The following is a 27654-nucleotide window of genomic DNA, read 5'->3' as shown; positions in this document are numbered from 1 at the left end:
CAAGTACAATACAATACCAATCACTTCCATGACCACAGGTGTATAAAATCAAGTACCTAGGCATGCAGACTGTGTTTACAAACATTTGTGAAAGAATGGGTCGCTCTCAGATCAGATAAGGTGGGCACATTCCTAGCCCCCTTGCCTTAAATATTACCATAGGAACTAGGAAGTGAGTCTTTTCCGTTGCAGCTCCTGCCCAATCAGACATTCTTCCCCCTGAGGTTTGGCAGGCCTTTATACTCCTAGTCTTCCATAAAGGAAAGAAGATGTAGCCGTTCCCCTAAGCACTGGGATAAGAAAAGGCAGCTGCACACCAGAAGCTTGATTTTAGCCAGGTTTTTGTTTTTATGCATTTGGTTTTAATACAGTTTTTAAGTTAATTACTGATTGGGAGGCCGGCCAGTGTTATTATAAGATAGCTGGCTACATAAATATTTTAAATAAATCAGAGGAAAAGGATTAATATGGAAAAGGGCCTTGCTGAGGCTGCCCATCTGCAGGTTGCTTGACGTACTGAAGGTCTATGCATTTATTTAATTATCAAACTTATATGCTGCTAATCCTGCCGTGAACTTCTCCATTTTAACTCCTTGCAAGGAGAAAGATAACCAGATTTGAGCAAGAATGGCATCAGGCACAAACATAACACAGGTCTGCGACTAAAAAGCTGTTTGATTATTTTCATCTAATTTCCATGTATTTTGGTGTGCTGAAAACAAGTAAAATATTGAAAAAACTCCTAGATGTCCTGATTTGCCACAACATGCAAAATTGTCTTCACATTTATCAATTTTTTTAAATTTTGGGTATTTTTTTTATATGATGGGTTTTTAACCAAATTTAAAGTTTAAATTACTATTAATTAATTCACATAAGTGCATTTAAGATATAAAATGCCAAAAAAAAACCTTAAAGGGTTTGTCTGAGTTATGTAAAAAAAAATATAGCACTGTAAATCTGATGGTCAGCAATATATACGTAAGCTAAGCAAGTTTTAAGTCTGTGCTTCTAATGATAGAAGGGGTTAATCTTTCCTGAAGAATCCAGTGAGAGGGACACACAGAGCAGATAGCAGCATCTCCGGTCAGTGCAGGGGGCGTGGCCAGCACTGTGACATCTCGTGTACAGACACAGAGCTGCTCTCTCCTGCATGCCACACTTGTGCATGAATCATCATCAGGTTCTTGGTTCTAGGCTGTTCACACTCTTTCATTGCAATTCATGTTAGCTCGTCATTCTTCAACCGTTATGTTATGGCTCCGCAAAAGTGTATTAATTCACCAGATAGTTTCTGTTTCATCTGTGGTGAATATAGTGTTGAAGCAACAGCAGAATATTACAGACTTTGCATACTTTGGACTAAAAATTGGAGATGAAGATAAAGTTTGTGCGCCTCATAAAGTATGCAAACAGTGTCTTGAGGACCTCCGAAACTGGTTCAAGGGTAAGAAAAAATCTTTCCATTATGGGATTCCTATGGTATGGCGAGGGCAAAAGAACCATAGTGATGACTGTTACTTTTGTTCATGGTTCAGGGTTTAATTCCAAATGGAAGCATTCCATTTCATACCCCAATCTTCACTCAGCAATTCGTCCCATTTCCCATGGCACAGATATACTAGTACCCAAGCCCCCTGCTGCCTTGGAAGAGATACCTAGCTCCGATGAAGGTGAAGTCATACTGAACCAGATGACGAATCAAATTCTGACTTTGAAGATGATACAAGACCAAAATTGTTTTCTCAGGAGGATATGAATGATTTTGTAAAAGACTTGAATCTTCCCAAAGATGCCGCTGAGTTACTCGGATCAAGGCTGAAAAGCAGGAATTTATTGTTGCCAGGCGTGTCATCTTCATGGTTCAGACATCGTGAAAAGGAGTTCGTTCCTTACTTGACAAGTTGGTTTATTGCATCGATGTCGAAGGTCTGATGGGTCAATTTAAAATCCAATATGATTCAGAGCAATGGCATCTTTTTATAGATTCTTCAAAAAGAATCTCAAAGCAGTTTTACTCCACAATGGTTTTTACACTTCCATACCGGTAAGTCATTCCATACACTTGAAGGAAACCTACGAGAACTTGGAATTGGTTCTTCGTAAACTTAAATATGAAGACCATGGTTGGCAAGTGTATGGGGACTTGAAGGTCTTGTGCATGCTGCTCGGGCAACAAGCTGGGTATACCAAATACCCTTGTTTTCTGTGTCTATGGGACAGTCGAGACCGAAAAAATAACTGGATCAAGAAGAGTTGGCAGCCGAGGGTGCTAACAGTCGGTGAAAAAAATGTCCTCCGAGAAACTTTGGTACCTTCCCATAAAGTTCTTCTACCACCTCTCCACATAAAATTGGGATTGATGAAGCAATTCGTAAAATCACTTCCAAGAGATGGAGAATGCTTCAAATACTTGGTTACCAAGTTTCCATGCCTGTCGGAGGAAAAATTGAAGGAAGGTGTGTTCGTCAGACCAGACATTAGAAGGCTTATAGTTGATCAAGAGTTTGTCAATACCATGACGGATCCTCTAAAAGAAGGGTGGATTGCATTTAAAGAAGTCGTACAGAAATTTTTAGGCAATAACAAAGATCCTCACTACAAAAAGATCGTCAGAAAATGCTGAAAGCATTTCAAGCTTTAGGTTGCCTGATGAGTTTGAAAGTGCATTTCCTCCAGTCCCACCTTGACTACTTTCCTGAAAATTTGGGAGCTGTGAGTGAGGAACAAGGTGAATGATTCCACCAAGACATTAAAGAGATGGAAAGGAGATACCAGGGAAAATGGAGCATTACAATGATGGCAGATTAGTGTTGGACGCTTCAGAGAGACATTCCAGATGCTACTCACAAGCGTAAATGCACCAAGAGGAGCCTCACGAGGAAGAAGAATCGAGTTTAATGTGTGTAGGTGAGCTCACTTCGGTTCAAAAAAGGATTTTCATGAAAATATTGTAATAAAACTTTAATTTTATAAGTCTATTTCCATTTATTTTGAGGTATTGCCTTATTTAACATAGTTACCTAAATTGTCAGGAAACATGATGTCCTATGACAAAATGGAGGTCATTTTCGGATTCAGCGCACCAAAAAACATAGATTATGTGGAATAACCAAAACAGCTCTCGAAAAAAATTTTTTTGCAGCCCTGTGTAATTAGAAAGGCCAAGAGGCCTGGTTAACTTATAAATCGAAGAAAAGCAAGAATCACATTTTTGGGATTTCCAGACCATCCAAATACAATCAACCTTGCTAGAAGTGCCCTGTATTTGTAGGGCAAGTAAATGTTAAATCTATAGGCTTTGCATTTTGCCATTTGTAATATACAGGGATTATTGTTTTTTTGTATTAAGGTTTTATTGATGTAAACCATGTGGAATCATTATGAGTGGGGCTGCCATACATATTTTCATGCTAAATAAAAATACATACATACATACATACATGTTTATATCCCCTTTTATTATATGTAGAAATATCTCAGGATGGCAAACATACGTAATAGAGATGTAAGCTACTTTATTCTGGACCAGCATAACAGTTCCCCTTGATTCCATGATAAGGAACGACCGCACTGGGCCAGAGAAAGGAATGTCAGATAATGTTAGAGAAAGGAAGAGCAAAGAAAGAAAAAGGAAGCTCAAATCAGATTAGAGGCCAGCAAGCTAAAACATATGAAGAATGGTTAGAAGAACTGGGCTTGGCTAGTCTAGTGAAAAATAGAACTAGGGGTGACAGGATAACAGTCTTCCAGTATTTGAGGGATTGTCAGAGAGGGGAGTGTCTATTTTCCAAAACACTCAAAGGCCAGACAAGGAACAATGGATGGAAACTGATCAAGGAGATTCAACTTAGAAATGAGACATTTTGAGACAGTGGTAACAATCAACCAACAAAACAACTTGACTTCAGAACTTGTAAATGCTTCATCACTACAGCTTTCAAGAAGGGACGTGACTGCTACTTGTCAGAAATGGTATAGGACAGTGACTTTCGGTTTACTCAGGTCTGTTTTTCACCCTCTGAAGCCCTCGGGGAGCTTCTTTGAAGGCTCTGGAGAGCAAAAAATGGCCCTACAGCCAAACCGGAAATTTGGGAACTGTGACTTCCAGTTTGGCTGTAGGACCGTTTTTTCCCACTCCACTGGCTTCAACCGAAAAACGACCTTAAAAGAAGGCTGTGCTGGAGCTGACAGGGCAATGCCTTGCGCACCCTAACAAATGGCTCCGCACCTGTGGCACAAGTGCCATAGGTTTGCCATCATGGGTATAGGATAACATGCTTGAGCAGTGGGTTGGACTAGATTACATACAAGGTCCCTTCCAACTTATTCTATTCCACTCTCATGTTTTATATAAAGCCATGTTTCACTAAAAGGAATTATGCAACAAATTAGTTAATAACAATCAACTGGGCTTTCAATGAGAGAAAAGAAACAAAATTCAAGATTCCTCTACATACATTAAATTTTGCCACAGGTGGAGGAATTTTGTGCGAAACACAGTCTGCAATCTGGGTATTTGAATGATTACTCCCCTATGTGTAACCTTACATGATTTATAAGGCTAGACTTATAACTGAAATCTTTCCCACAATCTGGGCATTCATATGGTTTCGCTCCGGTGTGAGTCCTCCAGTGTATCACCAAATTGGAATTCTGACTGAAATTTTTCCCACATTCTAGACACTCATATGGTTTTTCTCCTTTGTGAGTTCTCTGGTGTTTCACCATGCAGGAATTCTGACTGAAATGTTTCCCACAATCTGGACACTGATATGGTTTTTCTCCTGTGTGAGTCCTCTGGTGTATCAACAGGCCAGAATTCCGAGTGAAATTTTTACCACAATCCAGACACTGATATCGTTTCTCTCCAGTATGAGTTCTCTGATGTACCACCAGGTGAGAATTCCGATAGAAACTTTTCCCACAATCTACACATTTATATGGTTTTTCTCCCGTATGAGTCCTCTGGTGTTCCACCAGGTGGGAATTCCATCTGAAACTTTTCCCACAATCCAGGCACTCATACGGTTTTTCTCCTGTATGAGTCCTCTGGTGTTCCACCAGGTGGGAATTCCATCTGAAACTTTTCCCACATTCCAGGCACTCATATGGCTTTTCACCTGTGTGAATCCTCTGATGTTTCACCAGGATGGAATTATCTTGGAAACATTTCCCACAATCCGAACACTCGTATGGTTTTTCTCCTGTGTGAGTCCTTCGATGTCTCAAAAGATTGGAATTCAGACCGAAACATTTCCCACAATCTGGACACTCATATGGTTTCTCTCCTGTATGAGTCCTCTGGTGTATCACCAGCTCAGAATTCCATGTGAAACTTTTCCCACAATCAGGACATTCAAAGTCTTTATTGCCAGTGCAAGTCCTCTTCTGACTCACCACATTGGTCTGCATTGTAAATCTTTTGTCACATTGGCAGCACTTCTCTCCGGTATGGGTCCTTCCATCAATCATGAAGAAGCTTTTCTGAGTGAAGCTTTGCAAACTTTTCTATGGCACTTCATTTTGTGGATCCTCTTATGCATAGTCAGCTGTGATCTACAATGTGTTTCCCCCTCCCCCCCAAGTGAAGCTGTCTGTGTTGTTTTTCCAACACTGATATTCTTGGATTTTTGTACAGGCCAAAAATATTTGTGATCTCTTACTTGGTGGTTGGTTGATTCAAGCTATTATTTCCTTCCTCAAAGGCTTTAAATAATACATGCCCAACTTTCCAAAGGACTTTTTCCTCCTTTCCACTGACTTCCAGGTATTTGCACTTTTTCTTTATTCCGATATCATCCCCCTTAACTTCTTAGGTAACAGTTGCTTCAGTTCCATATATTTTTTCCAGCTAAAAATTTGTTCGTTATTCTCTCCCTTCTCTCTTATCTGCTGAGGAATGAAAAGAGGTTTTCACTTTCCAAAAGAAATGTATTTGATGGCTTGTTTTCCTTTTTAATGATACTTCTCAGTTTCTGTTTTCCACAGTAATCTCCTTGGCATCCTCTTTGTCTGTAAGATTCATATCAATGAGTTAGTTTCATTATTGTCTAAAAAATGGCTGTAGAACACGTGAAATGGGAAACCTGCCCCTCATATATTAATATGAAAAAAAAATAAAATTATAGTTTAAGTTCTAACATTAATTATGATTCATTTGGCATATAGCAGGCTAGAAAGATCCAGGTTCAAATACCAGGTCAATTATAATATTCTCTTTTTGGCTTGGATAGATCAAGCAGATACGCACGCCTATCCGCACAGAAATAAAAACCTATGAATTTATCTAGGTAGGCAATCTAGGTGTAGCAGTGTGCAAAATGTCCCAAAAGTGCATTCACTTTTTTTATTTAAATTTAGAAAGGTGGGCACATATAAAAGATGAAATGGTGCCCAAATGCTATGCAAGATTTAAAGCATCTGCATGCCCCGTGAAACTGATGGGCGCCTAAGAAATAGAAAGAACGTGTGAAGATTTCTTGAAATCTGCCACTTCCCAGCAGAAAATCACAGGCAGCAGTTTTAAATCGCGCAGCCCCAGAGGAATAAAATTTGGGGAGGGGAAGAAGATACAGAACAGCAGTCACGTTAAGGCCGTGGAGGAAGCCAAAGGGCCCGACTGTCTCCCGGCTTCTCCTCCGAACTGCCCTCCACTCACCTCCCAGGAGCCGCTTCGACTCTCCAAACAGCACAAGAGGCTCCGCCGTTGATGAGCCGGAAGAGGAAGCTCCTCTGCCCCTGGGCAAATCAATAAACTCTCTAGGAATTCAATACTCTATCATATTAACCCGTTCCAGTCCAGCTCAGCCCCTCCTGCTTTCCTAGAATACCTCTGCCGCCGTACCTTATTTCTGGGCGCGAGTGGTGCTCCATGTTGCCCAACCTTATACCGTTTCAGACAAATGCCTATCCAACATCTTCTTAAAGACTTCCAGTGTTGAGGCATTCACAACTTCTGGAGACAAGTTCCACTGTTTAATTGTTCTAACTGTCAGGAAATTTCTCCTCAGTTCTAAGTTGCTTCTCTCCTTGATTAGTTTCCACCCATTGCTTCTTGTCCTGCCCTCAGGTGCTTTCGAGAATAGTTTGACTCCCTCTTCTCTGTGGCAACCCCTGAGATATTGGAAGACTGTTATCATGTCTCCCCAAGTCCTTCTTTTTATTAAACTAGACATCCCCAGTTCCTGCAACCGTTCTTCATGTGTTTTAGTCTCCAGTCCCCTAATCATCTTTGTTGCTCTTCTCTGCACTCTTTCTACAGTCTCCGCATCTTTTCCACACCGTGGTGACCAAAACTGAATGCAGTATTCCAAGTGTGGTCTTACCAAGGCAAGACGCCACTCATTATCCCTGGACCTGAGCCTCAAGCTTCGTTTGCCAGAAAAGGCAACTAAACCGTTAGATACCTTGAGAGGGAAATGATGTGCAAATAGGAAAGGAGACAGTGCCCTAAATGATTGTCAGCTTCATCCCACTAATAGAAGAATGAAATACGGGACAAAAAAACCTGAAGCCCCAACCCACATTGCTTTCAAACACATCTAAAGAGGAGATATTATTTTTCCATCTGCATTCTTGCAATGCTAAATCTCACTAGAGAGCAGAATTCCTTGGAGGAGCCTCCCGTTTCCACAGGAGTTAAGAATTCCACCATTGAATCTACCCAAAGGAAATTTGGTCAAAGTCTTTGGAGGGTGCTAGTTTGTAGAAAGCTGATCTAAAAAGTCCTGCATTTAAGCAGTTCCCTCTCAATTCCTCCCCCACACCCAGAAAGGAGCAGGCCTGGAGACCACCCACTTGCCCTTAGCTCTTAGCTGCTGGCTTCCTTGCCTGGCACTCCTACTTCTTTCCACATCAGAGTCACATGAAGTGCTCACTTAATGACCCACGTGGTCCTGGAGTTATTGGAAGAAGTGGAACAGCTGGAATTGCTCTCATTAAATGTTGTGGTCATGTGATGTCACATTTTATAAACTCGTTAAGGATTGTGGTGGATCAGTGGTGAAATTCATTTTTTTTTTACTACCGGCTCTGTGGATACTGCAAAATCCCAATTTCCTCCCAATTAGCAGGGACTTGGGAGGCTGAGGATGGAGCGAGGCCAGTCAGAAATGGTATTTGCCAGTTCTCCAAACTACTCAAAATTTCTGCTACCTGTTGTCCAGAACCTGTTAGAACCTGCTGAATTTTACCCCTGATCTTCTCCCTTCGTAGCTGGTTCCACTTGGTTAGGTAGGAGAGGAACGGCTCAGTCCTAGGGGTCTGCAATATGGAGTAGCCTGGAACTTAAACCGTCCAAGGAGGCCATATGATACCCCATTAAGTACCTCCAGCCAGCCAGAGTGATGCCCGGAGACTACCAACTTCAATTCAACCCTGGCAAGATGGAGTATTCATGTGTTTTTGCCTCTCCCCTCCCCACTTTTTGTCCAGATGTCATTTCATCATCGACTCTGGACAGACTGCTACTTCCCTGGACTGAACCGGTGTATAATTTGGAGTTATTCCTTGACTCACAGCTCCTGCTTGAGGAGGACATAACTTGGGGAAGGGCTGTGCAGATTCATCTAGTGTGCCAATTGTGCCCCTTTTCTGGACCAGGAAGCCTTGCACATAGTTCGCCTCCTATTTGGGTCACTATATTGGACCACACAAAAATTCAAATGGTCCAGAACGCAGCCGCGCACAAAGCCATGTAATGCACTTGAGATGAAAGTTGCACTGGATTGTTTTCTTTGCAGATACAATTAAAGTTCCTGGTCATCCCCTTTAAAGCTATTTCTTTATTATAGCAATATATCACCAGAGAACCATTTATAGCAGTCTTGGTTTACAGAGTCAGCATATAGCCCCCAACAATCATTTACGGATCTCAGCTGGATTGAAGGCTGTCAATCTTAAGCCCCATCAGGATCAAATTGCAGGTGTGGTGAATGTCAGCTAGCAATACTGCATTATAAGCGCTGTGCCAGTGGGGCACCTGTCATTATTCTCATACCTTTATTTTTTTTGCATCTACCTGTTCTACTGGTTGAGATGGAGGGCCATCCTCCTTGCCCATTCCTTTAAATTTTACTGATAGGAGTTTAAGAACGAACCTTTTCTACTGCAGCTCCAGCCCTATGGGAACTATTTCTCATAAACTATTTTATGGGAACACTCTTTCCTATGAAATTTGACAGGATTTTCTCCTCCTAAAGGTTTCCTCTGCCCGGTCATGTCCGACTCTAGGAGTCAGTGTTCATCTCTATTTCTTAGCTGAATTTTGTTGCTGGGCAGGTTTCTTTCGCTGGCCAAATATAGGCCTTCACCTGTCATCCCTGTGTGGAAGGGAATAACTGTACTGGGCCACAGAAAGGAAGCTCAGAAGGGCTTGGATCTCCCAACACAGATCTCCTCCTTCATGTTTAATAATAAAAACAATCAGCTGAGAAATTAGAATTGTTAATTTCTCAGCTGAGCTTGGCATGAGATCAAAAATGATAATGATGATTCCTCTACACACATCAAATTACACCTCATGGAATATCTTCTGTACAATAAGAGAGGAATTTTGTCCGGAAAACTATAAGCAATCTAGGCATTAAATGGTTTCTCCCTTATGTGTAACCTTACATGATTTATGAGACCCTCATATGTTTTTTCTCTGGAGTGAATTTTCTGGTGTATTACCAATTTGGAACTCTGAGTGAAATGTTTCCTACAGTCCGGACATTCATATGGTTTATTGCCTGTGTGAGTTCTCTGGTGTAAAACCAGTTGAGAATTCCAAAGGAAACCTTTCCCACAATCAGGGCACTTATATGGTTTATCTACTGTGTGAATCCTCTGGTGTATCACCAGGTTGTAATTCTGAGTGAAGCTTTTCCCACAATACAGACACTCATATGGTTTCTCTCCTGTGTGAGTGCTCTGGTGTAACACCACATTGAAATTCTTACTGAAACTTTTCCCACAATCAGGACACTCATATGGTTTCTCTCCCGTGTGAGTCCTCTGGTGTTTCACCAGGTTGGAACCCTGAGTGAAACATTTCCCACAGTCCGGACACTCATATGGTTTGTTCCCTGTGTGAGTTCTCTGGTGTAGCACCAGGGAAGAATTCCGAGAAAAACCTTTCCCACAATCAGGACACTTATATGGTTTTTCTCCTGTGTGAGTCCTCTGATGTATCACCAAGTCAGAATTTCGAATGAAACTTTTCCCACAATCTGGACACTTATATGGTGTCTCTTTTGTGTGAGTTCTTTGGTGTTCTACCAGGTGGGAATTTTGATTGAAATGTTTCCCACAGTCCAAGCACTCATATGGTTTCTCTCCTGTGTGAGTGCTCTGATGTCTCACCAGACTGAAATTCTTACTGAAACTTTTCCCACAAACAGGACACTCATATGGTTTCTCCCCCGAGTGAGTCCTCTGGTGTATAAGCAAGTCGTAATTCTGACTGAAACTTTTCCCACACTCTAGACACACATATGGTTTTTCTCCTGTGTGAATCCTCTGATGTTTCACCAGATGAGAATTATTCTGGAAACATTTCGTACAATCCAAACACTCGTATGGTTTTTCTCCTGTGTGAGTCCTTCGATGTCTCAAAAGATTGGAATTCAGACTGAAACATTTCCCACAATCTGGACACTCATATGGTTTCTCTCCTGTATGAGTCCTCTGGTGTTCCACCAGGTGGGAATTCCATCTGAAACTTTTCCCACAATCCAAACACTCGTATGGTTTTTCTCCTGTGTGAGTCCTTCGATGTCTCAAAAGATTGGAATTCAGACTGAAACATTTCCCACAATCTGGACACTCATATGGTTTCTCTCCTGTATGAGTCCTCTGGTGTATCACCAACTCAGAATTCCATGTGAAACTTTTCCCACAATCAGGACATTCAAAGTGTTTATTGCCAGTGCAAGTCCTCTTCTGACTCACCATATTGGTCTGCATTGTAAATCTTTTGTCACATTGGCAGCACTTCTCTCTGGTATGGGTCCTTCCATCAATCATGAAGGAGCTTTTCTGAGTGAAGCTTTGCAAACTTTTCTATGGTGCTTCATTTGGTGGATCCTCTTATGCATAGTCAGCTGTGATCTACAATGTGTTTCCCCCTCCGCCCCCCAAGTGAAGCTGTCTGTGTTGTTTTTTCAACACTGATATTCTTGGATTTTTGTAGAGACCAAAAATATTTGTGATCTCTTACATGGAGGTTGTTTGATTCAAGCCATTATTTCCTTCCTCAAATGCTTTAAATAATACATGCTCAACTTTCCAAGGGACCTTTTCCTCCTTCCCACTGACTTCCAGGTATTTGCACTTTTTCTTTATTCCGATATTTTCCCCCTTGACTTCTTAGGTAACAATTGCTTCAGTTCCATATATTTTTTCCAGCTAAAAATGTGTTGGTTATTCTCTCCCTTGTCTTTTATCTGCTGAGGAATGAAAAGAGGTTTTCACTTTCCAAAAGAAATGTATTTGATGACTTGTTTTCCTTTTTAATGATGCTTCTCAGTTTCTGTTTTCCACAGTAATCTCCTTGGCACCCTCTTTGTCTGTAAGATTCATATCAATGAGTTAGTTTCATTATTGTCTAAAAAATGGCTGTAGAACACGTGAAATGGGAAATCCGCCCCTCATATATTAATATGAAAAAATTAAAATTATAGTTTAAGTTCTAACATTCATTATGATTCATTTGGCATATAGCAGGCTAGCAAGATCCAGGTTCAAATACTGGGTCAATTATAATATTCTCTTTTTGGCTTGGATAGTTTATAGTTTATAGTTTATTAACATTTATAGGCTGCCCTTTTCCCTGAGGGGACTCAGGGCGGCTCACATAAAATCAGGAAGGGGAATACAAACAATAACGTAGACACACATAAGTAAAAATAATAGGCAACATTCATTCATCATTCGGGAGGGGCGGCTATCTTTGTCCCCAGGCCTGACGGGCTAGCCAGGTCTTAAGGGCTATGCGGTAGGCCTGGACGGTGGTGAGAGTACGAATCTCCATGGGGAGCTCGTTCCAAAGGGTCGGAGCTACTACTGAAAAGGCCCTCCTCCTTGTAGTTGCCAGCCGGCACTGGCTGGCAGATGGAATTTGGAGGAGGCCCAATCTATGAGATCTAATTGGTCGCAGGGAGGTAATTGGCAGAAGGCGGTCTCTCAAGTACGCAGATCCACTACCATGAAGGGTTTATGGGTGATTAATAGCACCTTGAAGCGCACCCGGAGATCGATAGGTAGCCAGCGCAGCTCGCGGAGGATAGGTGTTATGTGGGTGAACCGAGGTGCTCCCACAATCACTCGCGCGGCCGCGTTCTGGACTAGCTGAAGGTCGCCGGATGCTCTTCAAGGGCAGCCCCATGTAGAGCACATTGCAGTATTCCAGCCTAGAGGTCACAAGGGCCCGAGTGACTGTTGTGAGAGCCTCCCGATTCAGGTAGGGTCGCAACTGGCGCACCAGGCGAACCTGGGCAAATGCCCCCCTGGTCACAGCTGTCAGGTGGTGGTCAAAGGATAGCTGTGGATCCAGGAGGACTCCCAAGTTGCGAACCCTCTCTGAGGGGTGTAAAATTTGACCCCCCAGCCTGAGTGATGGAATATTGGTCGAATCTTTGGGATGGAAGCACAACAGCCACTCGGTCTTTTCTGGGTTGAGCACAAGCTTGTTAGCCCTCATCCAGTCCATAACGGCCTCAAGGCCTCGGTTCATCACGTCTGCCGCTTCATTGAGTTGGCACGGGGCGGACAGATACAACTGGGTATCGTCCGCATATTGATGGTATCTTATCCCGTGCCTGCGGATGATCTCTCCCAGCGGTTTCATGTAGATGTTGAATAGTAGGGGGGATAAGACCGAACCCTGAGGCACCCCATATGTTAGGGGCCTAGGGGTCGATCTCTGCCCCCCCCACTAACACCGACTGCGACCTGTCCGAGAGGTAGGAGGAGAACCACCGCAACACGGTGCCTCCCACTCCCACCTCCCGCAGTCGTCGCAGAAGGCTACCATGGTCGATGGTATCGAAAGCCGCTGAGAGGTCAAGGAGAACCAGGATGGAGGGATGTCCTCCATCTCTGGCTCTCCAAAGATCATCGGTCAATGCGACCAAAGCGGTTTCTGTGCTGTAACCGGGTCTGAAGCCTGACTGGAAGGGGTCAAGATAGCTTGCTTCCTCCAAGGACCGCTGGATAGATCAAAGATACGCACGCCTATCCGCACAGAAATAAAAACCTATGAATTTATCTAGGTAGGCAATCTAGGTGTAGCAGTGTGCAAAATGTCCCAAAAGTGCATTCACTTTTTATTTAAATTTAGAAAGGTGGGCACATATAAAAGATGAAATGGTGCCCAAATGCTATGCAAGATTTAAAGCATCCGCATTCCCCGTGAAACTGATGGGCGCTTAAGAAATAGAAAGAACATATGAAGATTTCTTGAAATCTGCCACTTCCCAGCAGAAAATCACAGGCAGCAGTTTTAAATCGCGCAGCCCCAGAGGAATAAAATTTGGGGAGGGGAAGAAGATACAGAACAGCAGCCACGTTAAGGCCGTGGAGAAAGCGAAAGAGCCCGACTTGCTCCTTGCTTCTCCTCCGAACTGCCCTCCACTCACCTCCCAGGAGCCGCTTCGACTCTCCAAACAGCACAAGAGGCTCCGCCGACACCAAAACACTCCCGTGAGCCGGAAGAGGAAGTTCCTCTGCTTTCGCCTCCCCTCCTCCACGTCTTCTCTAGGAATACGGATCCTGGGCGGATCAATAAACTCCCTAGGAATACAATACTCTATCATATCAATCCGTTCCAGCCCAGCCCAGCCCCCCTTCCCCCCCCCCCCCCCCCCCCGATTTCCTAGAATACCTCTGCCGCCGCTGTACCGTACTTTATTCCTGGCCGCGAGTGGTGCGCCATCTAGCGACATATGGCGGAAGAACATGCTGGTTCTACTCTAAGGCATTTGAAGGTGTTCTCATTGATTCGGTGCTTCCTTGTGTCCCATCAAGTCCTATTCGACTCCCGTTAAGCTGATCGATAGCTTTTCTCCGTGAGGCTCCATCCCCAAACCTTTCCTTCCAGGTCTCCCGAGGGGGCATTGTCCTTGGAGCTGAGCCCGAAGCTTCTTTTGCCAGAAACGGCATTTAAACCGAAGGAAAGATCCATTTTGGCGGTGGGTGGGTGGGCTACAAATGACGTACAAATAGGAAGGGAGAAAGTGCACCTCCCTTGGTTCCAGCCACTTTTCCCTCTAGGTGGTGTGCAAGGTAACTCCTCAGAACTTGCCTCTGTATCTTGATGAAGCTGTAAGAACGAAGCTTCACTTCTTGTCTCTGTGGTTTTATTTTCATTCATTTCCATTTTTAGCTAACAAGACGGGTAATTCTTATTGGTGCCCCACCCCTGCTTAGCAATGGAAATTCTGGCACCAATTCCTGTCACAACCCGATAACTATTCATATTTATTTTCCACGCTCAGGAGAGGCTGGAAGAGTAATTCCCCTCCCTTCTGGACAGTTAGGATCCTGGCCGGCTTTATGCCTTCAACAGCAGTTTGTAATGCATAAGAAAATCATGAGAGATTTTCCTGGCAGAGCAGTTCAAGGCATTGCTGCAGATTATGATCGCTTATAAGTTCAGTTGAAGAGGGCAATGAAAGGTTGGCAGCCTGGGACTTCAACTCACCCTCTGCTTGCAGCTCTGCCTTTGCCACCCGGAGAAAGGGCTATGCAGGAGGAAAGACACTGGGCCCTTCTCAGTCTGGCTTCAGACTGGGGCACATCACCAAAACAGTATTGGCTGCAATTCTCATGGACTGTTGCTAGGTTTAAGGTAGGAGGGGTACAGTCATTCTGTCTCTCCTAGACCTCTCATCTGCTTCCAATAACAATGACCATGACATCCTCCATGACAGGCTTTGGAGACAGCAAATGGGAGGAGCTTTAATACAGTAGTTCTACTTCTGCCTCCATGGCTGGTTTCAGTGTGGGTAGAAGAGGCCAAGTCTTGGCCCTGAAATTTGGGATGCCCTCAAGCTCAAGCCTGTTGGTGTTGCTTTTTCACATATCCAATTATATACAGATAGTCCTGGACTTATAACATTTCATTTAGGAAGCATTTGACGTTACAATGACACTGAAAAAAGTGACTTTATTATGACCATATTTCACACTTGCCACCATGGCGACATCCCCATGGCCAGAGGATCAAAACTAAAGATGCTTGGCAATTGACTCATATTTGGGACAGATTCAGTGACCTGGGGTCATGCAGTCACGTTTTGGAACTGAGCTGGTGCACAACCTGGGGGTCCTCCTGGATTGGCTTTGCAGATTCATCTGGTGTACCAATTGCAACAAAATTTCATTTTAATGTGTGCCAATTAGTGTGCCTTCAAAGTGATAAAAGTTATTCTATTCTAATTGGGCCTTGCACGCGGGTCGCTCATGCCTTGGTCACCTCCAGTTTGGATCACATCACAGGACCATCCAGAAACTTTGAATGGTGCAGAACGCAGAAGCGGAAACAATAATGGGGGGCCCTAGCTTGCCCATGTAACATCTCTGTTGTGCGAACTGCAGTGGATTCATTTCTTTAAGGTGCAGTTGAAGAAGCTAGTCCCCTTTAAAGCTATTTCTTTTATTATAGAAATAGCACTTAGAATTATATATCACCACACAGTGCTTCATACCACTCTGAGTTTACAGAATCAACGTACTGCCCCCAACAATATGGGTCCTCATTTTACCGATCTGAGAAGGATGGAAAGCTTAGTCAATCTTGAGCCCCCTCAGGATCGAGTTCCAGGTTGTGGGCAGAGTCAGCTGGCAATATCGCATTCTAACCACTGAAACTTCCATTCTCCACATGAAAAGTGTTTCCGGTGCTCGTCTCCTGTTCCCCTCCCCCCCCAAAAAAAACCCTTTCCACGAACACTGGGACACTTTTCACCCAAACAGAGACCCGACAGAGACTGGAAGCTCCGTTTTCAAATGCCCCATTTGCATGCAGATGAAGCTTCCAATCTCCCTCAGTTCTCTGTGGGGTTAAAAGAATTCCGGTGATGGTGGAAAGGAGTTGGGGGAGGGGGGAGGAGCAGGAGATAGGCACCACAAACACTTTTCATGCTCAGGAGCTTCCATCTACTCGCCTCTCTCTCAAGGGCAAATAAACCAGGGCAGAGAGGAGACAGATCTTTGCAAAGTGAGTCTGACGTGGCAGGAAGGGGGAAGCATGAGGAATCTTAGTCAGTTGGGGAGGGTTTGGGGCAGCGATGGGATTCAAAAAAATTTGCTACAAGTTCTGTGAGTGTTGCTTGGTGAGCATGGCAGGGGAAGGATACTGTAAAATCTCCATTTCCTCCCTAACCCCACTCTAGGGGAAGGAGTTCCTATTTCCTTCCGATCAGCTGGGACTTGGGAGGCAGAGAATAGATGAGGGCAGGGCCAGTCAGAGATGGTATTTACTGGTTCTCTGAACTACTCAAAATTTCTGCTACCGGTTCACCAGAAATGGTCAGAACCTGCTGAATGCCACCTCTGGCTTGGGGGCTTGTTCCATCATTAGCCTCCCGTCCCAGTCACCTTCTCCACCCTGAGATACCTCATGTGCCCTGAACAGAGTATTCAATTAGCCAATGCCTGGGCGAAAGCAGGGTGTGATCTCACTCAAGGAATGAGATTCACTCCTACGAATTGAGTTACAAATGGAATGGGCAGGTTCCATTACTTTCATAACATATGAAAGTGATGGAAGCATTACCTGTACTTGAAGGGCAAGTACATGTTAGATGTGGCGGCTTTGCATTTTACCATTAGCAATTTGTGGAGTTTATTGATTTCTGTATTAGGTTTTTATTGATGCAAGCTGCCCAAAGTCAATAGGAGTTGGGCTGTGATGTATTTTTTTACATAGATACACACATAATATAGTATACATGTTTATATCCCCCTTTATGATATGTACAAATACCTCAAGGTTGTAAATACACCTAATACAGATCAAATCTTACTTTCTCTGCCCAGCAGTTCCCCTTGACTCCATGAAAGGAAACTACAGCACTGGGCCAGAGAAAGGAAACTCACATCACCTCCCTCATATTTTGATACTATGACACATTTGACAACAAAGAATCAAGCAAGAAATTAATGCATCAAATTTTGGCAGTGTGATTTTTTGTGTATGAAAAAATTTGAATTCTGGGTGAAACACTTTCCACAATCTGGGCACTTGAATGGTTTCTCCCCTGTGTGTAACCTTACATGATTTATAAGGCTAGATCTAGTCCCAAAATCTTTCCCACAAACTGGACACTCATACGGTTTCTCTCCTGTGTGAGTCCTCTGATGTATCACCAAACTGGAATTCCTTATGAAACATTTCCCACATTCAGGACACGCATATGGTTTTTCTCCAGTGTGATTCCTCTGGTGTATCATCAACCCGGACTTACGAAGGAAACTTTTCCAGCAAAATGGACACTGATGTTTTTTTTCTCCTGTGTGAGTCCTCTGATGTACCTCTAAGTCAGAATTCTGAATAAAACTTTTCCCACAACAGAGGCACTCATGTCGTTTTTCTCCTGTGTGAATTCTCTGGTGTTTCACCAAGTAGGAATTCTGAGCGAAACTTTTACAACAATCTGGGCACTGGTACTGTTTGTCCCCCGTGTGAGTTCTCTGATGTACCACCAGGTTAGAATTTCGATTGAAACCTTTCCCGCAATCAGGACACTTATATGGTTTCTCTCCTGTGTGAATCCTCTGGTGTACCACAAGTTCAGAATTCCAATTGAAACTTTTCCTACAATCTGGACACTTATGTGGTTTCTCTCCCGTGTGAGTCCTCTTGTGTATAACCAGATAGCAATTCTGACTGAAACTTTTGCCACAATCCAGACATACATATGATTTCTCTCTCGTGTGAGCCTTCTGATGTTTCACCAGGTCAGAATTACAACTGAAATTTTCCCCGCAATCCAGGCCCTCATATGTTTTTACTCCTGTGAGAATGCTCTCTTGTACCATCAGATGGGAATTGCAACTCGAAACTTTCTCACAATCTGAACACTCATAGGATTTCTCTCTCATGTGAGTTCTCTGGTGTTTCAACAGGGAGGAATTGTGACTGAAACATTTGCCACAATTCAGACATTCATATGGCTTTTCTCCTGTGTGGGTCCTCTGGTGTTTCATTAGGTTCGAATTCCAACTGAAACTTTTACCACAGTCCAGACATGCATATGGTTTGTTACCTGTGTGAGTTCTCTGGTGTACTACCAGTTTAGAATTCCAAAAGAAACCTTTCCCACAATCAAGACACTTATATCGTTTCTCTCCTGTGTGAGTTCTCTGGTGTTCCACCAGTTGGGAATTTCGACTAAAACTTTTCCCACAATCCAGGCACTCATACGGTTTCTCTCCTAAGTGAGTGCTCTGGTGTCCCACCAGGTGGGAATTTCGACTGAAACTTTTCCCACAATACAGGCACTCATACGGTTTCTCTCCTGTGTGAATCCTCTGGTGTATCACAAGGTTAGAATTCTGAGTAAAACTTTTCCCACAATCTGGACACTCATACGGTTTCTCTCCAGTGTGAGTCCTCTGGTGTATCACCAGGCTGGCATTCTGAGTGAAACTTTTCCCACAATCCAGACACTCATATGGTTTCTCTCCCATGTGAGTCCTCTGGTGTTTCACTAGGTTTGCTTTCTGAGTGAAAAGTTTCCCACAATCCAGACACTCATATGGTTTCTCTCCTGTGTGAGTCCTCTGGTGTTTCACTAAATTTGCTTTCTTAGTGAAAAGTTTCCCACAATACAGACACTCATATGATTTCTCTCCAGTGTGAATCCTCTTGTGTCTCACCAGAGTGGGCTGGCGTTCTAAAGCTTTTGCCACACTGGGAGCACTAGTAGGCGTTCTCTCCATTTTTTCCTTTCTCAAATACTTTCATTAATGCTGTCCCATTTTGGCTATCCAACTGAATTTTTCCTCCCCACTGACTTCCAGTTATTTCCACTTTTTCTGAATTTAGAAATTATCCCCTTTGAATTTTCATGTGATCTTTCCTTGTGTCCCACATACAATTGTTTCCAGCGCAAAATTTAATTCTTGTTACTCTTTTCCTTGTTTCTCATCTTCTGAGGAAAGAGAAGAGTTTTTATACTTTCTGCAGGAAAGTAAATGTTGGAAATTTTTTTGATTTTTTTTGTTTTTGTTTTAACTCTGCTTCTCATTCTCTCTTATTCACAGACCTCTTCTGAGCATCTTCTTTGTCTGTAAGATCCATATTAACAAGTTAGTTTCATTATTGTTAAAAAGATGATTGCAGTAACATGAGAAAACACCCCAAAAAGTTCAAATATGTTATCATGGAAAACATCAAAATGGTACTTTAATGTTAATAATAATAAAGGTTAAAGTGACACATAAAAATATAAGTTCAAATTTCCACTCAATAATTTTATTTTTGTATTGTGTAAATCATTAAGAGATGAAATGATGCCCAAATCCTATGCAAGATTCTGTTTTGCCCATGAAATTCCTCATTTGACAGGTCAATAAAACGGGTGAATAGAATCAGAAGGAATCAGGTGTTGTGTGAAGACTGAGGGAGATGGAAGTTTAAGGAACATGAAACAGAAATCACTATAAAGACTTTTTAAATTCCCCAAATCTCCCATTGGTAAAATCACAGGCAGCGGTTTTAAATCGAGCAGCCCCAGAGGAACAAAATTCGGGGAGGGAAAGAATATGCAGCAGCAGCAGCCAACACGATTCACCCTCGTTGCTTCCGCTGCTTCATACTCCGTGGAGGAACCGAAAGGGTCCGACTTTCTCCCGGCTTCTCCTCCGACCTTCCCGCCACTCACCTCCCAGAAGCCGCTTCGACCCTCCAGGCGACACAAGAGGCTCCGCCGACGCCATTATCCTCCCGTGGCTGAGCCGGAAGAGGAAGTATCTCTGATTTTCGCCTCTGCTCCACATCCTCTCTTCTTCTTCTTCTGGTGCCATCACCGTCGTCGGACGTTGGCGATCCTCTCTAGCAAACTAATACTCTACCGTTTCAATTCGTTCAAGTTAAGCCTCTCTCCCTTCCTGCAGTTGTACAGTATCTGCTTTCTAGGCGCAAATATTGCTTCTCTGTTGAGCGCCATCTAGCGACGAAAGGCTGAAGAACATGCTCGCTTTACCCTAAGCCAGTGTTTTTCAACCTTTTTTGTGCAAAGGCACACTTTTTTCATGAAAAAAATCACGAGGCACACCACCATTAGAAAATGTTAAAAAAATTTAACTCTGTGCCTATATTGACTATATATAAAGTAATTTTCCCACGGCACACCTTACACTATGTCACGGCACACTAGTGTGCCGCGGCACAGTGGTTGAAAAACACTGCCCTAAGCATTCGCTGGCTGGGGAATTCTGGGAGTTGAAGTCCAGACATCTTCAAGTTGACAAGGTTGAGAAACACTGCCCTAAGGCATTTGAAGATGTACTCATTGATTCCGCGCTTCCTTAAGTGCCATCAAGTCCTATTCAACTCCCATCGAGCTCATCGATAGCTTTTCTCCCAGAAGATCCATCCCCAAACTTTTTCTTTCAGGTCTCTCAAGAGGGCACTCATTGGAGGGAAGAACAAAGAAAGTGAAGTGATCAAGATGTCTCCCACTTCTCTTCCTCTTCACTTTAGCGGAATCAAAATTTAAGATGGACCAGAATTCTGAAATAAGAAGAACCCTAAAACTTGGGAATTAAACTATAATTAACTGTACAACTAACTATAATTTTGGAACTGGACACTGTGAGAAGGTGGGAATTTGAAGAATTATGTGATTATACACATACCCCCCCACACACACACATATACACTTTTTTTCTTTCAAAAATGGAATGAGGATATATGTTAAAACTAAAGATGTTTATTGAAATGAAATTATAACTACCATCAACATAAAATGGAGCTTGCTCAAAACCTGAAATACATGAAGTAAATGAAATGAAGATTGTGGAGTATAGGAGAGAGGTAAGGGAAGAAGGATAGGAGAGAGGGCATTGGGGTGAGGAAGAGAAGGAGAGAAAGAAGGAGTGGAAATGGGAGAGGAGGAGAAGGGAAGGCGGAAATAGCAATAGCAGTTAGACTTATATACCACTTCATAGGGCTTTCAGCCCTCTCTAAGCGGTTTACAGAGTCAGCCTATTGCCCCCAACAACAATCCGGGTCCTCATTTTACCCACCTCGGGGGGATGGAAGGCTGAGTCAACCGTGAGCCGGTGAGATTTGAACAGCCGAACTGCAGAACTGCAGTCAGCTGAAGTAGCCTGCAGTGCTGCATTTAACCACTATGCCACCCCGGCTCTTAATAGAGAAAAATGACAGAGGGAAGAAAGGAGGTAGGGAGGAGGTGGAGAGAGGGAGAAGAAAGTGATGGATAGGGTACAAATATGGTGTATGGAGAGCAGAAGAGCCAATAATAGTTTTTGGGGGATGATGTTAAGACGAATTGATGTAAATATCTAACAATACTAAAAAAAAACGTTGGTTATGTAACAGTACACATGGGGTTATTTGTTATGAAAATGAAACAATAATAAAACCTTTAAAAAAGGGGGGGCACTTATGACGTCTGGAGCTAAGCCCGAAGCTTCGTTTGCCGGAAGCTGCAACTAAACCAAAGGAAAAGATAGCTTGAGGGGGAAATGATGTGCAAATAGGAAAGGAGACACTGCCCTAAATGACTGCCAGCTTCATCCCATTAATAGAAGAATGAAATATGGGACAAAAAAACCGAAGCGCCCACCCACATTGCTTCCAAACACATCTACAGAGGAGATATTATTTTTCCATCTGCATTCTTGCAGTGCCTAAATCTCACTAGAGGGCAGAATTCCTCGGAGGAGCCAATTTCCAGAGGAGTTAAGATTCCACCATTGAATCTACCCAAAGGCAACTTGGTCAAAGTCTTTGGAGGGTGCTAGTTTGTAGAAAGCTGATCTAAAGAGTCCTGCATTTAAGCAGGTGCCTCTCAATTCCTCTCCCAAGCACAGAAAGGAGCAGACCTGGAGACCACCCACTTACCTGTAGCCCTCAGCTGCTGTCTTCCTTGCCTGGGACTCCTATTTCTTCCCACATCAGAGTCACATGAGGTGCTCACTACATACAGTAATGTTTGTCCCTATATTCCCTCTGTAATGTGTTTGTAATGAAAGTTGCACTGGATTGTTTTCTTTGCAGGTATAATTCAAGTTCCTGGTCATCCCCTTTAAAGCTATTTCTTTATTATAGCAATAGCATTTAGACACATATATCACCAGAGAACCCTTTATAGCAGTCTTGGTTTACAGAGTCAGCATATAGCCCCCAACAATAATTTACGAATCTCAGCTGGATGGAAGGCGGTCAATCTCAAGCGCCATCAGGATCAAATTGCAGGTGTGGTTAATGTCAGCTAGCAATACTGCATTATAAGCGCTGTGCCAGTGGGGCATCTGTCATTATTCCCCTACCTTTATTTATTTTTTTTGCATCTACCTGTTCTACTGGTTGAGATGGAGGGGCATCCTCCTTGCCCATTCCTTTAAATTTTACTGATAGGAGCTTAAGAATGAACCTTTTCTACTGCAGCTCCAGCCCTATGGGTATATTTCTCATAAACTATTTCATGGGAACACTCTTTCCTACAAAACTTAACAGGCTTTTTTCCTCCTAAAGGTTTCCTCTGTCCGGTCATGTCCGACTCTAGGAGGCAGTGGTCATCTCTATTGCTTAGCTGAATTTGTTGCTGGGCAGGTTTCTTTTGCCGGCCAAATATAGGCCTTCAGTTGTGTGGAAGGGAACAACTGCACTGGTCCACAGAAAGGAAGCTCGGAAGAGCTTGGATCTCCCAACACAAATCTCCTCCTTCATGTTTAATAATAAAAACAATCAGCTGAGAAATTAAAATGGTTAATTTCTCATCTGAGCTTGGCATGAGAGATCAGAAATGATATTGATAATTTCTGTACACACATCAAATTACACTTCATGGAATAACTTCTGTACAATAAGAGAGGAATTTTGTCCGGAACACAATCTAGGCATTAAAATGGTTTTCCCCTGATGTGTAACCTTACATGATTTATAAGGCTAGACCTGATACTGAAATCTTTCCCACAACACTGACATTCGTTATGGTCTCGCTCCTATGTGGGTCCTCTGGTGTTTCACCAGTTTGGAATTCTGAGTGAAACTTTTTCCACAATCCTGACATTCATATGGTTTCTCTCCTGTGTGAGTTCTCTGGTGTATCACCAGGTTGGAACTCTTGAGTGAAACATTTCCCACAGTGCAGACACTCATATGGTTTCTCCCCTGTGTGAGTTCTCTGGAGTAGCACCAAGTGAGAATTCTGACAGAAACCTTTCCCACAATCAGGACACTTATATGGTTTCTCTCCTGTGTGAGTTCTCTGGTGTATCACAAGCTTCGAATTCTGAATGAATTTTTTACCACACTCCAGACACTCATATGGTTTCTCCCCTGTGTGAGTGCTCTGGTGTATCACCAGACTGAAATTCTTACTGAAACTTTTCCCACAATCAGGACGTTTATATGGTTACTCTCCTGTGTGAGTTTTCTGGTGTCCCATCAGGTGGGAATTTCGACTGAAACTTTTCCCACAATCCAGGCACTCATACGGTTTCTCTCTTGTGTGAATCCTCTGGTGTTTCACCAGGTGGGAATTTTGAGTGAAATTTTTTCCACAATCCTGACATTCATATGGTTTCTCGCCTGTGTGAGTCCTCTGGTGTATCACAAGTTTGGAACTCTGAGTGAAACATTTCCCACAGTCCAGACACTCATATGGTTTGCTGCCTGTGTGAGTTCTCTGGTGTAGCACCAGGTGAGAATTCAGACAGAAACCTTTCCCACAATCAGGACACTTATATGGTTTCTCTCCTGTATGAGTTCTCTGGTGTAGCACCAGGTGAGAATTCAGACAGAAACCTTTCCCACAATCAGGACACTTATATGGTTTCTCTCCTGTATGAGTCTTCCGGTGTATGAGAAGGTAGGAATTCTGCTTGAAACTCTTCCCACAATCCGGACACTTATATGGTGTCTCCCCTGTGTGAGTTCTTTGGTGTTCCACCAGTTGGGAATTTCGATTGAAATGTTTTCCACAGTTCATGCACTCATATGGTTTCTCTCCTGTGTGAGTGCTCTGGTGCATCACCAGATTGAAATTCTTACTGAAACTTTTCCCACAATCAGGACATTCATATGGTTTCTCTCCCGAGTGAGTCCTCTGGTGTATAAGCAAGTTGTAATTCTGAGTGAAACTTTTTCCACACTCTAGACATTCATATGGTTTTTCTCCTGTGTGAGTCCTCTGGTGTTTCACCAGGGCGGAATTCCAATTGAAACTTTTACCACAATCCAGACACGCATATGGTTTGCTACCTGTGTGAGTTCTCTGATGTAATACCAGCTTAGAATTCCAAAAGAAACCTTTTCCACAATCTGTACACTTATATGGTTTCTCTCCTGTGTGAGTTCTCTGGTGTTCCACCAGTTGGGATTTTCGACTAAAACTTTTCCCACAATCCAGGCACTCATACGGTTTCTCTCCTGTGTGAATCCTCTGGTGTATCACAAGGTTGTACTTCTGAGTGAAACTTTTCCCACAATCCTGACACTCATATGGTTTATCTCCGGTGTGAGTCCTCTGGTGTATCAACAGGCTGGCATTCTGAGTGAAACTTTTCCCACAGTATAGACACTCATATGGTTTCTCTCCCATGTGAGTCCTCTGGTGTTTTACTAGGTTGGCTTTCTGAGTGAAGCATTTCCCACAATACAGACACTCATATGGTTTCTCTCCCATGTGAGTTCTTTGATGCTTCATCAGATCAGACTTCCAAGTATAAATTTTCCCACAATCAGGACACCTATACGGAATCTCTCTAGTGTGCGTCCTATGGTGTATCTCCAGGTGGGAGGTCCAAGTGAATTTTTTCCCATAATCAGGACATTCAAAGGGTTTCCCCCAAGTGGGAATCCTCTTATGTCTCACCAGGGTGAACTGGCGTATAAAGCTTTTGCCACATTGCGAGCACTTGTAGGCCTACTTTCCATCCAGAGATGTTGTGAGTAAAATGTTTGTTGCACTAGAAGCATTTGTATGGATTTTCATTGATATGGATCCCCTCTTGCATTATTATCTGTGATCTGTAATCTGTTGTTTTTTCCACAATAGGCCCTATGTGTGTTTTTCTAACACCGATATTCTTGCATACTTGAGGCGGCCAAAAAAATTTCTTATCTGCAGGTACTTCGGTTTAAGCCATTCTTTCCTTCCACAAAAACTTTCATTAATGCCGTCCCATTTTGGCTTTCCAAGGGAAGTTTTCCTTCCGTATGACTTCCAGTGATTTCTACTTTTTCTGAATTTGGAAATTATCCCCTTTGACTTTACATGTGATCTTTCCTTGTGTCCCACATACTATTGTTTCCAGCGCAAAATTTAATTCTTGTTACTCTTTCCCTTGTTTCTTATCTTCTGAAGAAAGAAAAGAGTTTTTATACTTTCTGCGGGAAAGTAAACGTTGGAAAAAATGTTGATTTTTTTTGTTTTAACTCTGCTTCTCATTCTCTGTTATTCACAGACCTCTTCTTAGCATCTTCTTTGCCTGTAAGATCCATATTAATAAGTTAGTTTCATTATTCTTTAAAAATGATTGCAGTAACATGAGGAAACACCCAAAAAGCCCAAATATGTTACCATGGAAAACATCAAAAAGGTACTTTAACGTTAATAATAATAAAGGTTAAAGTTACATATAAAAATATTAGTTCAAATTTACACTCAATAATTTTATTTTTGTATTGTGTAAATCATTATTAGCATTGGAAATTGTTATAAAATATTCCTGAAAATACTGCAGATTATACAGATACACCTATACGCACACATAAATACACATCTATGAATTTGTGTATGTAGAAAAACTCTATTTCAGTCTTCAAAATGTCCCAGAAGGGTATTCTCTCAAATTCTTTGATCTAATTTTAGAAAGGTGGGACACTAAGAGATGAAATGATGCCCAAATCCTATGGAAGATTCTGTTTTGCCCATGAAATTCCTCATTTGACAGGTCAATAAAACGGGTGAATAGAATCAGAAGGAATCAGGTGTTGTGTGAAGACTGAGGGAGATGGAAGGTTAAGGAACATGAAACAGAAATCACTATAAAGACTTTTTAAATTCCCCAAATCTTCCATTGGTAAAATCACAGGCAGCGGTTTTAAATCGAGCAGCCCCAGAGGAACAAAATTCGGGGAGGGAAAGAATATGCAGCAGCAGCAGCCAACACGATTCACCCTCGTTGCTTCCGCTGCTTCATACTCCGTGGAGGAACCGAAAGGGCCCGACTTTCTCCCGGCTTCTCCTCCGACCTTCCCTCCACTCACCTCCCAGGAGCCGCTTCGACCCTCCAGGCGACACAAGAGGCTCCGCCGACGCCATTATCCTCCGGTGGCTGAGCCGGAAGAGGAAGTATCTCTGATTTTCGCCTCTGCTCCACATCCTCTCTTCTTCTTCTTCTGGTGCCATCACCGTCGTCGGACGTTGGCGATCCTCTCTAGCAAACTAATACTCTACCGTTTCAATTCGATCAAGTTAAGCCTCTCTCCCTTCCTGCAGTTATACAGCATCTGCTTTCTAGGCGCGAATATTGCTTTTCTGTTGAGCGCCATCTAGCGATGAAAGGCTGAAGAACATGCTCGTTTTACCCTAAGACGTTTGAAGATGTTCTCATTGATTCCGCGCTTCCTTAAGTGCCATCAAGTCCTATTCAACTCCCATGGAGCTCATCGATAGCTTTTCTCCCAGAGGATCCATCCCCAAACTTTTTCTTTCAGGTCCCTCAAGAGGGCACTCATTGGAGGGAAGAATAAAGAAAGTGAAGTGATCAAGATGTCTCCCACTTCTCTTCCTCTTCACTTTAGAGGAATCAGAATTTAAGGTGGACCAGAACTCTGAAATAAGAACCCTAAAACTTGGGAATTATAATTAACTGTACAACTAACTGTAATTTTGGAACTGGACACTGTGGGAAGGTGGGAATTTGAAGAATTATGTGATTATACACACACAGACACATATACAAACTTTTTTTCTTTCAAAAATGGAATGATATATGTTAAAACTAAAGATATTTATTGAAATGAAATTATAAATACCATCAACATAAAATGGAGCTTGCTCAAAACCTGAAATACATGAAGTAAATGAAATGAAGATTGTGGAGTAGAGGAGAGAGGTAAGGGAAGAAGGGTAGGAGAGAGGGCACTGGGGTGAGGAAGAGAAGGAGAGAAAGAAGGAGTGGAAATGGGAGAGGAGGAGAAGGGAAGGCGGAAATAGCAATAGCAGTTAGACTTATATACCGCTTCATAGAGCTTTCAGCCCTCTCTAAGCGGTTTACAGAGTCAGCCTATTGCCCCCAACAACAATCCGGGTCCTCATTTTACCCACCTCGGGGTGATGGAAGGCTGAGTCAACCGTGAGCCGGAGAGATTTGAACAGCCGAACTGCAGAACTGCAGTCAGCTGAAGTAGCCTGCAGTGCTGCATTTAACCACTATGCCACCCCGGCACTTAATAGAGAAGGA

At 42.8% G+C, this 27654-nt stretch overlaps 3 protein-coding genes across 3 annotated transcripts in view; all 3 read right to left on the bottom strand.

The window, feature by feature from the left end:
* LOC116502419 (zinc finger protein 850-like) overlaps positions 1–6712 on the bottom strand; it is a 36673-nt gene extending 29961 nt beyond the window's left edge. The window contains exons 1-2 of the mRNA XM_032208313.1: positions 6662–6712; positions 4578–6015 (exon numbers count right to left, since the gene is read on the bottom strand). Coding sequence (XP_032064204.1) covers positions 4578–5475 — 898 coding nt within the window. The 5' untranslated portion in view covers positions 5476–6015; positions 6662–6712. The remainder of the gene's footprint in view (positions 1–4577; positions 6016–6661) is intronic.
* Positions 6713–8718: 2006 nt separating this feature from the next.
* Positions 8719–13691, bottom strand: LOC116504249 (zinc finger protein 84-like). Its single transcript, XM_032211163.1, has 2 exons — positions 13623–13691; positions 8719–11552 (listed from the first exon to the last, which is right to left on the bottom strand). Exon 2 carries the CDS (start codon positions 11008–11010, stop codon positions 9580–9582), a length of 1431 nt encoding a protein of 476 aa, XP_032067054.1. The 5' UTR covers positions 11011–11552; positions 13623–13691; the 3' UTR covers positions 8719–9579.
* Positions 13692–16480: 2789 nt separating this feature from the next.
* On the bottom strand, positions 16481–27101 carry LOC116504263 (zinc finger protein 208-like). The gene is given in 3 exon segments (XM_032211192.1): positions 16481–18795; positions 23379–25674; positions 26456–27101. Coding segments are annotated over 2 exon segments (3162 nt in total). The 5' UTR covers positions 24891–25674; positions 26456–27101; the 3' UTR covers positions 16481–17145.
* Positions 27102–27654: the final 553 nt, after the last annotated feature.

This window comes from Thamnophis elegans, chromosome 2, assembly GCF_009769535.1.
Source record: "Thamnophis elegans isolate rThaEle1 chromosome 2, rThaEle1.pri, whole genome shotgun sequence".
NCBI classification, from domain to species: domain Eukaryota; kingdom Metazoa; phylum Chordata; class Lepidosauria; order Squamata; family Colubridae; genus Thamnophis; species Thamnophis elegans.
The sequence above is the reverse complement of the archived record's forward strand: the minus strand, read 5'-3'. Positions and strand labels throughout refer to the sequence as shown.